Source organism: Sander vitreus, chromosome 1 (assembly GCF_031162955.1).
Source record: "Sander vitreus isolate 19-12246 chromosome 1, sanVit1, whole genome shotgun sequence".
Taxonomy (NCBI): domain Eukaryota; kingdom Metazoa; phylum Chordata; class Actinopteri; order Perciformes; family Percidae; genus Sander; species Sander vitreus.
Window position 1 is genome coordinate 16,506,401 of NC_135855.1, and position 14,879 is coordinate 16,521,279.

At 38.4% G+C, this 14,879-nt stretch overlaps 1 protein-coding gene across 1 annotated transcript; it reads left to right on the top strand.

Annotated features, from left to right (window-relative positions):
• The first annotated feature begins 2,006 nt into the window (after nucleotides 1–2,006).
• Nucleotides 2,007–13,690, top strand: itgb6 (integrin, beta 6). The gene is made up of 15 exons (XM_078246076.1): nucleotides 2,007–2,220; nucleotides 2,594–2,673; nucleotides 2,862–3,060; nucleotides 3,556–3,802; nucleotides 3,987–4,152; nucleotides 4,552–4,713; nucleotides 4,926–5,021; nucleotides 5,280–5,369; nucleotides 6,727–6,861; nucleotides 8,313–8,730; nucleotides 8,816–9,038; nucleotides 9,530–9,624; nucleotides 11,507–11,623; nucleotides 11,708–11,874; nucleotides 12,711–13,690. Exons 1-15 carry the CDS (start codon nucleotides 2,166–2,168, stop codon nucleotides 12,807–12,809), a joined length of 2,349 nt encoding a protein of 782 aa, XP_078102202.1. The 5' UTR covers nucleotides 2,007–2,165; the 3' UTR covers nucleotides 12,810–13,690.
• Nucleotides 13,691–14,879: the final 1,189 nt, after the last annotated feature.

Consider the following 14,879-nt stretch of genomic DNA (forward strand, 5'->3'; position numbering starts at 1 on the left):
CAAATGTGTAGTGCTTAGAGAGAAGTATGTGGGAGAGTAATTTATGGATTGCTGAATTTTTGATGAGACTGACTAAAAATCATGTCATGATGTGCTTCAAACATTACTGTCAGATTTCCGTCACACCTAACTGCAAGGCAATGTTTTAAATTTAGATTAAAGTCAAGTTCAAATGTGAGAGACTGTATAGTGCAACTGTGACACCTTATTAAACCGTAAACATCTATAATCCACTTGATATTAAATCACCTTAAAAATCAAAAGAATTTGTTTGATTGCATCATGCTGACATATTTTCTAAGAAATTCAGAAAATAATGAAAAGCAAGGAGAGGAGAGGAGAGGAGAGGAGCAGAGAGGAGGCAAAGAGGTACAAATGAAAGTGCAATTTCAGAGACCAACACTTCAAGAAGGCTACTGGGTAAGGTGGATCAAAGTACAGAGAGCTGAGGAGAGAGGGATGCCATTGAAAGAAGAACAGAGGAGGAGAAAAGCGGGCTGAGAGGGATTAGTATAAGAGGGGTGGAGGTGGGGTTTGGTTTGGGGTGACAGATGGGACTCACCCAGATTCAGAGGGGTGTGGTGCTGAATTGTGAGATTCCTCTGAGTTGGGATAAGCAGCGATATTTGCACTGCAGCTGTCAATGATTCAACACCTACACAGCTCCACCCTCCTCCCCCTCGTATTATACACACAGAACAAACACACATTCACGCTCACATTTCAAATCTTGTGATAGGCCTGCATACTCGGTTTTGCCTCGAGTCAATCATCAAGTTGAGACCATTCTTGTGAGACAATGATTCATAATCTTGTGTCGTTAAAGATTAACATTATCTTATGTTATGATGTCTGGGTAATAGGGGTATACAGCCTATATTTGCTTATGATGTGGCCTGTCTGTGTTTTATTATTACTCTTTGGCCAGAGTTCAATGATTAAGCCATTTCTATATGAGTGACGCTAAATTCAAGCCTATTACATTGTTGCAGTAATGTTAATGAGGGTGTAAACAATATCTTAATGTAATGTGGGCACCACAACAATCCTGTGAAGCAAGTAAGTTAACTTTATCTATCTATCTATCTATCTGAAATAGGCATGTAAAAGTACCAATACAATAACGTAAAAATGCTATGTCCTACATTCAAACTTCTGCTAAAGTACTTATGTTAAAAATAAAGTATTAACAGCTAAATGTACTTAAAGTAATAAAAGTAGAAGTATACTCATTCTGCAGCAAAATGCCAGAAATATACTGTTACATGATAAGAGCTAGTTTTAACTACTTTATATAGGCTACAGTTTGGAAGTTTAGGCGAGTGGTTCCCAACCTATGGGTCGGGCCCCTCCTAGAAGTCACAAGATAAATCTGCTTTTTTGTGAAATATTGGAAAATCTCTTTGAGCCTCAAGGTATTATTTAAATTCTGCTAACAACTTGTAGACATCTGAAAAGTGACAACAGGCCCATAATACACACTGCTTTAAATATTTGCATTGAATTGTATACTCTAAGCTATATGTTTTTTTTAAAAAGCTTAATCTGGAACGTAACAATAACTTTGAAATAAATGTAGTGGAGTAAACAGTGCAATATTGATCTGAGTAGAAGTTGAAGTGGCATAAATTAGAAGTAGGCTACCTTGAGTACATTTAGCCTACTTACTTTCCACCACTGCAATCCTACCACACCTGATAACTACACTCAGAAGGCCTAGTAATACCTAGAACTATTATATTGTTTGCTCTACTATTTACTGGTGTTGAACTTCTGAGAAATGTTCCTCATTATATGTATTCTTGCATTCTTTATGCCTTATAAATATGACTACATGTTGAAGGAACAATCCTGATTCATCAGACTATTAAGGGGTTGGAAACAAATCAGTTAGCGGCCAGCATGTCAGCAGCTTATGGCTTTGATTTCTCCTCGCGCCCGCCTCGCTTTCTCACCTGGACGGAAGTGAACATAAAAGGCAGCGCAGGTAAAGGCAGCCTCCTCCTCCTCTAACCAGGTAGTGTGGGACGGCAGCGCTGCCATCTGTAGTCTACTTTCTGTTGAGGAGAGGAGGCATGACGCTGGATGTGTTTCACTCGTGTAAATATGAGACAACTTGAAATATTCTTCTTCTGTTTCCTCATAACCAGTAACCTCACGGACTAATGGGGCTTATACTGCTGAGCCTGATTCTTCGGTACTGGATCAACACCGTGGAAGGTAAGCGGGACTGTTGTTCGGATTCAAAAATCAATGGCAACACGCTTATAATGCGCACAAAGAGTAACAGTTGCTCAAGAGCAAGACCATAAATGCTGTGTTGGTATTTATGACTGGTGTTTTATTGTGAAAATCCTTTTTTATGCAAACAAAGATATGTATTTTTTTTTTTTAAACTGCACTTCACCATAGAGTTATATATGTTAATGAATGTATTACACCTTAAATTAAACACATTTTTCATTTTATCAGGTCCAAATACTTTTTGAAATTCCGATTTTCTTCCTTGTAGAGACTTTTAAGTGTTGCAGGAAACTCTGGTTGGTGTTGACATGCTCACTCTGACTGTGCGCTGTGTTGATGTGTGCTGCAGGATCATGTTCAGCTGGCAGCGCTGTGACCTGTGATGAGTGTCTGCAGCTCAGTTCTCACTGTGCCTGGTGCACACAGGAGGTAAGCAGCTAGGGTTGCATGTATGAAAACACAACATATAAGCAGATGGCCATAATGCATAAAAAAAAGGTATTCTGGGCACAGGTGAGCAAAATGACATTGCTTGTTTTTTTTTTCACGATAATAAAACTTATATTTTATGGCCAACTATAAAACAATCTCAATCTGACTTTTCCTTCACCTCCCAGAATTTTACAGACTGGTTTTCAGTCAGCGAAAGGTGTAACACACTGGATATCTTACTAGAAAAGGGATGTGCCAGGGACCAGCTGGAGTTCCCTGTCTCCAAAGGCCAAATCTTGCAGGATCACCCACTCGGAAAGAAGACAGGCAACGTAAACAGCACTCAGATCTCCCCACAGAAAATGGCACTCAAGCTGCGTCCTGGTACGCCACCCAGCACATTCTGATTTGATGTTGTGGTTTGATGAAGTAGTTCCTTGTTTTCAAACGAGAAATAAGAGATAGATAGATAGATACTTTAGTCATCCCGAAGGAAATTTTAGGATCCAGTAGCTTAGACAACCTTAACACAACAAACACATATACACACATATAACACACATACATAATAATAAAAATAAAAATAAAAATCACGCACAGAAATGCAATGACCATGATAAGGTGCTATGGTAGACTGTGTGCAATGGTGATAGTGCAAAAGTGAACAGTGCAGGGATTGAACAGTGCAGTAGAGTATTATTAAATATTAACTATGACTATGAAATATTAACATAATAACATATTAACTGACTGATTGAATAAGAATAAGAACAATATATAACAGGGAATAAGTTATAAGATGTAGTTGTTATGACCACAGTCCAGATTGTGTAGGAGAGCTAATAGCCTATAAGACAAATAAGGTTGTTATTTGCACAGGCATCCAGGTGACTTTCCAGGTCAAGATTCAACACATGGAGGACTATCCTGTGGACATATACTACCTGATGGACCTGTCAGCATCCATGATCGACGATCTGGCGATGATCAAAGACTTGGGCTCCTCTTTGTCTAAAGAGATGGCCAATCTCACCAGTAAATTTCGAATGGGCTTTGGCTCTTTTGTGGAGAAACCCGTCCTGCCATTCATCAAAATCACAGAAGAAGAGCTGGCCAACCCATGCAGGTAAACAATAAATATTAAAGCATGACCTTTAACAACATCCTCTTCTCTGGTGTTTAAAATTTCAGCAAGATGACATTCAACAGCATCCTCTTTTCTGATGTTTGACATTTCAGCAATGTCATTTGGTATCTGAGAGAATCTAATTTTTTCAACTCTTTGGTTTTTGACTTCTGCTGTGTTGCAGTAGTGTTGGCTCAACCTGCCTGCCAACGTTTGGCTACAAACACGTCTTGTCCCTGACGAGCAGCACCGACAAGTTCAACAAGATAATCGCAATGCAGCGTGTATCTGCAAATATTGATGTGCCAGAGTGTGGCTTCGACGCCGTCATGCAGGCAGCTGTTTGTGGGGTGAGATTTAGATTTTCAAATATTTTTCAAATATTAGATATTTAGCTTTAAAATCTAAATTAAGTAAGGGTTATGAAGTGATTTGATTACAAAATGTATTACTAGGATTTGTACTCAAGTATTTACTTTCATTTATTTGTATTGGATTTCTGGGTGATTCTATGGGGATTAATAGGATAGGCAAACATAAGCCTTGGCTTTAGCCTAGTCTTTTTTTTATCTACGGGGGCAAATTGTAGGAAATAATTGTGTCTTTCATGTATGTTAACCAAAATGATTCATCATCTTCGTCATATTTAGATTGTTAGTTTGTGATCTGTGTTGGCTCAACTTCATTATTTGATTAGTCACTTGATGACATAAAAAGGAGGATGATCAACATAATGTGTCTCCTGTTAGGACAAGATAGGCTGGAGGAATGATTCGATGCGTTTGCTGGTGTTTGTCAGTGATGCTGACTCACACTTTGGGATGGACAGTAAGATGGCCGGCATCGTGATTCCCAACGATGGGCAGTGTCACCTGGATGCCAACAATGAATACTCCATGTCCACAGTGCAGGTGAGTCCACAGAGGTTCTTTGTAGAAAGACTTGTCTCTCTTCTGCATTATGCATTATGCTGTAATAGCTGTGATTCTTTTTTTAAATATCAACCCATTCTGTGACCCCAGTTTCATAACTTTCATTACATGAGTGATTTTAGAGTCATCTATGATGCATCGTCACAGCCTTAAAGCACATTCACGTTTGGCATTTCACCATTTTATTTCAGGAGTATCCAACTCTTGGTCAGTTGATTGATAAGGTGGTGGAGAACAATATCTTACTGATATTTGCTGTGACAGAAAGAGAGAAACTCAACTATAAGGTAACAGCTTCTTCTTTTTAAATGTATTCATTTCTTTCCAGCAGGATATGTCTAAACTGTAGAACGGGAAAATGCAAGTGTTTGTGTGAGCACAATGTTTACTGAGGTTAGCATATTTATGAATGGAGCTGCATTCTCATTGAACCTGTTTGAACTAGCCCTCTTTTCTTCTGTACTCTGCTTTCGGGATCTTGAGGCAAGTCTGCCCACATTTCTAACATTGACTTTAATGTTTATCTGTTGTTTTTTTTCTCACAGAACTATGCAAATCTAATACCTGGCGCCACAGTTGGAGTCCTGGCGACAGATTCGCGGAACATCCTGGAACTGATTGTAACAGCATACAAAGTAGGTAAACAGTCTTGGTGATGTGTGTGTGTGTGTGTGTGTGTGTGTGTGTGTGTGTGTGTGTGTGTGTGTGTGTGTGTGTGTGTGTGTGTGTGTGTGTGTGTGTGCAGTCTCTGGTCATAGGAAATAAGACACCTGCCATTATAAAAGCAGTAAAACTGTGTTCAATTTCATTAGTTTTATCCAAGACATGAACATAAAGCATTTATGATTTAACACTCCGTACATCTTAAAGCCAATAGACAGTATCTCTGCCTTCTCCAATCCTTTTCATTCTCTTGCTTTTCCTCTTTCATTCTTTCTTCTATTACTTTTTCCCCTTCACCGCCCGGTGTCTTGCATCAGCATGTTTGACAGCAAGTCTCTGCCTGTCCCAGCTGTTTGATCTTCTCATCCCTTCTGACTCTGACTTGCTCTTTCTTCCCCTCTCTCTCTATCTTTCTATCTCTCTCTCTCTCTCTCTCTCTCTCTCTCTCTCTCTCTCTCTCTTTCTCTCTATCTATCTCTATCTTTCTCTTGCACTCCTTCTATAAATCCCCCCTGGCAGCAGTGACTGGTGGCAAGTCCTCTAATTTATTCATCAGTTATGTCTTTTACACCCCCTTTTATTCTCCGCCATGTTAACCACACTGAAGAGAGGAGTCCTTATTATTGCACTGATTGAAGATATAGCTGTGGTTCTTAAGGGAAATAAAAAACAAACAGATGGATATTTAGTGATAGAAGACATTTGATTAGTATTTATACTTACCTGCAATTTTGGATTAATGTTTGTTGCTTAGTAGATAGATATTTCAGCCACCCCACTTTAAATACCCTTCAACATATTTACTGAATAACAGTTACATCTTTTGAATCTGTTCTGCCCACTTCACTGTAATCTGTCTTCGATTGCGTGTATCCCATAAACATCCCCATTTTCCCCCCGCCTTAGCAACACTGAAGGCACAGTACAATTATAGGGCTACAGGAAACACACATTTAACTCTCTGTTAGCACCCAGACAGTCCGTCACAGAGTTCATTAGTCAGTCAAACACAGCCTTTCCTCCAGTTGAGATGATCTGTCGCCCTTTCCTCATGTGCTGTTAAGAGCCCAGCACACCTGGGATGATGACTCACCGAAAAAGAGAGAACGAGATAGGAGAGTTCAAGCTGTTTCAGTACGCTACAGGTCAGAGCAGGGTAAAAGTGTGAGTCAACTTAAAGCCCTGGAAATCCCACTTTGTGAGTCAGTATATTGATTTAATGGTGATTTTTGCTATTTTGGGGAGGAGAACCTTTTGTTCAGTGCCAGATCTGCGCAGCCAGTTGCATTTCCGCACAAGGTGCTGACATATATTTGTACTGTTTTCCAGGAACTGCGTTCAGAGATTGAACTGGAGGTCCTTGGAGACACAGAAGAGCTCCAGATGTCCTTTACAGCCATTTGCCCAAATGGGACCGTCTTCACTGATGAAAAACGCTGCTCCAACATCAAACCTGGAGAGACGGTCAGTTGTTTTGCTTTAAACTGCTCTTTCTTTATATTTGTATAGCACCTTTTTATACAGGCTAGTGCAGTTCAAAGTGCTTAACATGCGACTGACAAATTGATAAGAGTGTGTAATTGCACACACCAAAAATAAAAAATAATCATAGAGATATACTGTAAGATGTACTCTTACTCTCAGGCCGCCTGGTGATATAAAATGTAAATACAAATGATAAAAGTAAAATTGAATAAATCTATAAAGTAGGGCTGTGTATTGGCAAGAATCTGGCGATACGATACGTATCACGATACATGGGTCACGATTCAATATATTGCAATATATTTCGATACTGTGCGTAAGGTGATATATTGGGATTTTGAGTATAATTTTAGAAAAACTAATATTTAAAAAAAGACATGATGTGCATAAAAGTCAAAGAAGTTTACTTTAGGTAAACAATTCAGTACACAGAAAATCAAACTGCCAATTTCGGATTGTGGTTAGAAGGTTCTTAGTGAGCACTTTTTTTATATGCTCAAGTGGCATAATACAAGAAAATACATAGCCCCTGTCACAATACATAACACATTATGTGCAATCTGAAAAAAGTGCTTGCACTATTTCTACACAGGGTACATCCAACACATAACACGTTTTATGTGCAAAAACACGATAAAAAAATAAAATAAATCGATATTGCGTTTTTGAAAATCGATACAGTATTGCAAAATAAAATATCTATGTTTATGATAGTAAACTGAATATATCTGGGTTCTTGACTGTTCTTTGAATAAAACAAGCAATTTGATGACATCACCTCAGGCTGTGGGTAATTATAATGGACATTTGTTTCTATTTTCTGATATATTATGGAAAAACTTATAAATCAATTAATCAAGAAAATAATCAACATATTAATCAGTAATAAAAAAAGAATTGATAGTTGCAGCCCTAATATTATTTTTAGTTTTTGTCATTTGGTGATTTGGGGGAATTAAAATAATAAAAAATGAGAAAGTATTCTTAATTTTTCTATTGCCAACAAAACCAACAATGCGTTAGTTCGTATTTCAATAGTTTCTGACTTTCCCAGCCTGTCTGTGTCACACATTTTTTTTTAAATAGGCTAAATAATTTCCTAAAACAGCTGAGCACTGCAGTTTTTAGTAAATGTTACTCAAAGAGGAGTAAACAGTGATTTGTTGGGAAATAGAAATGTGGTGCTCTAGTGAGTATTTATGGTAGAAGGATGATATATGTGGGATTGATCCAAAATGAAATACAGTGCCCATGTTCTTCATAATGAAGGAACATGTCCAGTGCAACAGTGTGGCTCATTTATGTGTTTTAATAGCTTTTGGACAACAATGGAGCTCTACAGAGGAATACGTTGTATCAGGCTTTGGTAACAGTCAATACTTTTAAGGATTAATTCATTCTTTTCATGGGGCTTCTTCTTTGCTCCTCAGGTAGTGTTCAACGTGTCTGTGGAGCTCCCAGGATGCCTGTCCGGTGTTCGCCACTTCTCCCTCAAACCGGTGGGTTTACAGGACAGTCTGGAGGTGCAACTGGAGTCTCTTTGCTCGTGCGACTGCCGGCAGCCTCCTGAAGCAAACAGCAGCCAGTGCATCGAGGGCCAGGGGGCTTTCCAGTGCGGTGTATGTGTGTGTCAGCCGGGGTTCCTGGGATCGGAGTGTGAATGTAATGAGGAAAGCGCTTTGTTGAGCAACTGCCTCTCACACAATGAGTCTGAGATATGCAGTGGTCAGGGGCAGTGCTACTGCGGACAGTGTGTGTGTCATGCATCCAGCTTTGGACGCATCTACGGACCTTACTGCGAGTGTGACAATTACTCCTGTGTTCGTTTCCGTGGGGAGCTCTGTGGAGGTGAGTAATTACACGTGATGAATGTTACAAATGATTCACGTGTTTTTGAGTTGAGCCAATTGCTTTAGGGATTTTGTGTTTGTAGGCCACGGGGTGTGTGACTGCGGGGAGTGTCACTGTGAAAGCGGATGGACAGGGGAGTATTGTAACTGCAGCACCAGCACTGAGGCATGCATGTCAGAGGATGGCGCTTTCTGCAGTGGTCGGGGGAGATGTGAGTGTGGCCACTGTGTCTGCTCTGTACCCGGAGCATCTGGGGACAACTGTGAGAAGTGCGCAACATGTGGAGACGCCTGTAGCTCTGCAAGGTCAGAACACATTCATGCAATCAGCTCTTAGAGGTGAATAAGGATGTAATGTGAAGGCTTTTGTCTGTGTTACCTCTGTAATTGTTGTTTCTTTACCTGAAAGATATAAGATGTCGTATCCTTGTGCCACATCGTCTGTTCTTTTGAATACAGACATATCAGGTTCTGGTCCCCTTGTTCATATGTGTCTACACCTTCCATGTGACATCAAAAGACAGCTAATGTCCCCAACACAGCACTAAGAGATTTCCTTGCCTCATTGTAAAGCAGCTGTCAGGGCTAGTGCCATTTGATACCATTGTTATAGGGGAGGTGGGTGATAGAGAGTGAGTGAAGCCTTGGGAAAACTGTGATAAGTGACCAACACTGTGATTTCTTTGTACTCACTGCGTCAGCGATTGAAGCCTAATTAAAACTTAGCTTCCGGAGAGGTACTGTATCATCTCTAAGGAAAACCTGACCTTTTGTTTTTCCACTTGTTTTAACACCAGGACCTGTGTAGAGTGCCATCTGCTAGATAAGGATGATGCCAAGTTGTGTGATCAAAAGTGCAGCACCCCCAAAATTTCCATCAACACAACAGCAGGTAAAGCACATCATAATCTACCTGTTCTGTATCTGTATCTTATCTTGTTGTTGGCTGAATAATATGGTTCAAATCATAATTGAGACATTAATATTGGTATTTTATAATATAGATATAGATATAGATATAGATATATATCAATGCATGCAAAGTCAGACATTAAATCAATTGTTTGACTGTTTACATGGAGAACAAAGGCTTTGCATCTGCAAAACAAAACTTCAATCACCCTAGAATAAATTCATTTTGAATTGGATCATCAATCATCAATCATCAAGTTGGAAAACAAATTTGGATTCCGATTACATAATAAGAGCAAATCATCCTGATATGACTTTTATAATGACATTTGATAAACAATCATATTGAATTGTTGCCCAGCTCTTGTCAAGTATGTGTCAAAATTGCCAACGTTATAATTTATGTAGGCCTAGTTGATTTTGAAAAGGGTTTAATAATTTGTTTAGTTCATTGGAGAAGGATGCAGGTTTTTAAATTTAACTATGTGCATGCACTTAATATTACTTATCTATTTTCCAAAGCATGCCATATGTTTTTACAATTGTTTTTATACCTTACCAAGCAGCGACATATTACAGGTCATGTAAGTAATGTGTGAAAATCAACTGGCTGATACTTGAAACTTGCTTCAGATAGTCCATGTATCACCGGGGATTTTTTCTTCCATTCATGTAACATTACCATCTCATGGGCGTGGACTGTTCTTTATTCTTTTGCCTTAAAGAAGTAGTGGGAACCTTTAAAATCTTAAAACTTAAGAAATGGCCACCACAAAGAAACCGTTGTTAAAAAGAGTGTCCATGTTTACATATTGCTTGTCATCCAGGTTTATTGATAACATACAGTAGCTGAGGACTGCATGGCTTTTTGGCAGCCCAACTTGAATGTGATGGTTTCAAGGAACAGTCCTTGACAAGGATACAACATTGAAGGCGAACAAGGTCACTAATTCTTCTCTCTGAAGGATCTCTAGCAGGTTTCAATTCTGTGCAAGTTGATATTCATATTGCACTGGCATGGAATTAAATCAGGGGATACTTAGAAGGAAATAACTTATGATATGATTTTATTTAGCTAAAACGTGCAAAATAAGGTAAGGTAAGCCTCTTTAAGTTTAAAGATTATAGTTACAATATCAAGTTTTCATCAAGCAGCTAAGTCTTGTTCTAAAATAAACCTCTATTCCTACAGAACTAAAGAAGACTATTTTTTACAGGATGTGCACCGACATTAACACTATAAAAATGTACAATAAGTCCTTTTACATCGGCCTTTTAGCACAATCACTTACCTGTAGTGTAAATGCTTGTTGTCGCTGGAGTTTGTTCTCTCAGCTCAGTGTTTTTGATAGTGGTATCAACATAGAGCCATGATAAGTTTCCCCATGGGTCAGAGATTAGGAGGAATGCTGACCTGCATCGACTCGGGTGTCTCTCTGAAGCCTGTACCCCCTCTCTCTAACACAACACCATCCATGTCCATTCAGGCAGCACCAGACAATGGGGAACATATTATTTACCTTGTCGTACAGGCAGAGCTATTGTAGCGCATGTGAATAGCCAAACGGTCTCGTCTTCCTTTATAGAAGAGATTATTTTAAACCTGCTATAGTTGTGCAAGCGGAGAGGTATATCTGATGATCACAGAGTATTTTCAGGCTTTAGATGTGAAATACAATGGTGTGGTCCACACACACACATGGACACACACCAGATTGTAGTCTTTGATATGGAACTCACACTGACAGCACAACAGAGGCGAGTATATCATTTTACATTCTCAGCACAATGTTGAAAGGGAAGATGATATACTATGGATTCATGTCTTCCTTATGGATATGTATGTTCACATTTCCTCTTAGATTATGACAAGAGCCCTTCTATGCCATGCACGCTGATGACGGAGAATGAGTGCCGGATCTCATTTAATGTGGTAGGAAGTGAGAAGGGGACCATTGTCTATGATCTCCAGATGTACGGTAAGTTTTACGACATAGAAAACAGATGAAACAAAAGGGGGAGTTCTGGTGGTGAGTCTTATGTCATCCTCTGTCCTGTCGCAGGTTGCCCGGAGCCTCCCAACATCCCCATGATTATTCTAGGGGTCTCTCTTTCCATCGTGTGTATCGGCCTGATTCTGCTGGCTGTGTGGAAGGTGCTGGTGTCAGTCCATGACCGCAAAGAGGTGGCCAAGTTTGAGGCTGAGAGGGCAAAGGCAAAATGGCAGACGGTAAGATACGGCTAGTAATATTCTATATTATTCTTATTGTCAACAAATCCCATGAAAACACTGAAACCAACATTGAATTGATCCTACTAACAGGTATCGTGTGTGATAAGCCAAAGCCTGATATAGCTTATTCTGTGCCATAAAACTCTGTTGTTGTCCAAAGACAAACTAATTACTATCAGTTGATAATCAATCTTGCGAGATGTAAACCGGAAGTATAATGTAACAATGGCATTAGCTAGTAAGCTGTGGGCTACGACTTGAACCCTGTTTTATTAGCCTTTAATTATTAACATTTTGGGGAAATGGGCACCATTAAAAGTTTGCTATTAGTAGTAAACTACTGGCAGTTCCTGTTTGTAATATACGCATGGCTGTACAGACAACTATCACTTTGATGATTCTCAGGCAAGTTCTGAGGAGTGTTGTTTTATTAAAATTTCTAAGCAGAATTAAGGATGTTTAAAATGACATTGGAGATAATGATATCTACAGAAAGTGTAAATCACACCAAATCTATGTGTTTAGATTTGACTGAGTTATGACTCAGAGAAGAAGGATGGATTTTGATGCCAAGGGTTTTAAAGTTAAACCCTAAACTGAATTGCCTTTTTCCTCATCCACAGCAAAAACTGGCCCCCAATAAAAGCACTATTTACTTCTCTTTAAGTAACATTTGCTTTTTAGAAAATAAAAGTATGTCTTGCAAATGCGTTCATGGTAATTGTTGCTGTTGCCCTAATGTTCTGGTGACAATATGTTGTCAGTTGTTCCATCTTTTTAATTCAAAATGATTATGATTGTTAATTTCAGTTTTTTTCTTTGTCTCTCTGCAGGGGACCAACCCTCTGTTCAAAAGCTCAACATCTACATTCAAAAATGTAACTTATAAGAACACAGAGAGAGAAAAGATCATTACACTGGATCACTACTAATGATAAACTGTAGGCAGACCATATGAGTGCACACTTAAGTGTGTGTGTGTGTGTGTGTGTGTGTGTGTGTGTGTGTGTGTGTGTGTGTGTGTGTGTGAGAGACAGAAAGGGAAAAATGTGTACTAAAATTAGTTTTTGTACTAATCTCTGAGTTGATTCAGAGGTGTTATAGCACAGTAGACAACACTGTGAACAGACAAACACACATGATGAATGTGCTGCTGTAAACGTGCACTGTTGATGTACTCTTAAACACTGCACTTTCCTGATGCATGGTCTAACAAACATAAACTTTTGTCTACTGTAACATGCAGCTTGGAAAGGAAGAGTCTACACTACAAGTGGTCTACTACTGAAAAAAAAAAAACATTTTATTCTGAATGTAAATATAGGCCACTGGTGGATTAATATGATTTTTTTATATTGTCTTTGTTGTTTTATTCTAAGCAAGGCTGAGCCTTGTATGTTGAAAATTTAGTTTTTTTTTTAGTGGCATGGCACATAAATAAAGTTGAATTTTGGCTCTTTGTAAAATGCAACTTTCCACATTCAAGGTTGTTTGTTTGTAGTTCTCAAATCCTCTTGGCATTAAGAAACACAATTTAAAGTTGATTTTGTTTACAGTGGGAGAGTGAACTCTGTCAAAGAGAGTCGTCCCTGTATTCTCTCTTTCCAGACCAGTGATGGAAAAGCAAGAAAGTGCATTTACTCAAGAACTGTATTAAGGTACTTTACTTGAGTGTTTCCATTTTCTCCTACTCCACACACTCAATGGTAGATTACCCATCAGACAAACTGCGTGGGGCCCTGAAAGCTCAGGTTCATCGCGTGTCTTTTTTTTTTTTTTATATATAAAAAATTAAAATAACTAATGTACAAGATTATCTGGGTCCTGTATTATAATGTACTCTTGTGGCCCTTTCTTTTAGAAGGGATCTGTGTTACAGTATATATTGTGCTCACATGGTGCAATTTACTTAATAAAGTTGTTTTTCATCCAATGACCACATAAAGAGAAACCTGGGGTCGGATAGTGTGTTTCTGTGTCTCAGAAATCATATAATACAGCTGTCATCTATAGTGTGCTGTGTGCACTGTACATGATGGGAACGTGGAGACAACAGACTGTGAAACTGGTTGTATAAAGTCTTGCAGGAGTTTTAAAAAGCCTGAAGAAATAACCCTGACATTATCAGGATCATCGCAGATTGGGGTATGGAGTTCGCAAGATGTGTGCATTTAGAGGAAGGAGGGGTGTAATGAAAGATGCTCTTATAGACTTGCATTATGGGAAATGATAGGATCCAGTGTTTTTGGAGTTTTGATCAATCTTGGGACTGTCAGGATGTCTTGGCCTCTGCTGCTTTCAATTATTGTGAATCCCCCAACTTTATGGAAGTGCAACACTAAATTGCAGTATCAATACCACAATGTTAAAATATTCCATTACAATTATTGAAAACTTACTTACTTCCCACCACTACTCTGTTACAAAAGTCCTGCATTTAAAATGTTACTGTACAAATTAGTAAATCTGTATTAGCATCAGAATATATTAAAGTACCAAAAGTAGAATTACTTATTATGCAGATTGGCCCATTTCAGAATAATGTATATTATAATATTGGATTATAATCATTGTCATTGGGCTCATTTGACAATGAATTTCATTCATTTAATATTGCAGCTGGTAAAGGGGAGGGTGGGGGGGGTAATGTTAAGTACTTTATATACTGATAATTCCCCTCCTTATCTTATTCTATAATAATACATATTATTGTCTTTGTTAACTATATTTTGTATCAATCTGAATCTGCAAAGGAACTATAGCTACAAAAACAAAAAAGTACATTAATTGGCTCTGAATTGTAAAGGTAGGTCTATACATTTTAATGCACTTAATCATAGATTCCATTTATTTTTAGCATTCTTATTTACACTGTTGTTATAAATTATGGTGTGTATATTTTTACATGTTTCTTATTTATATTTTTTCTATATATTGTAATATTGTAGAATACTTCTAGAATAGAAGAACTTTTATATATTTCTATTCTACAATGGGAAAGT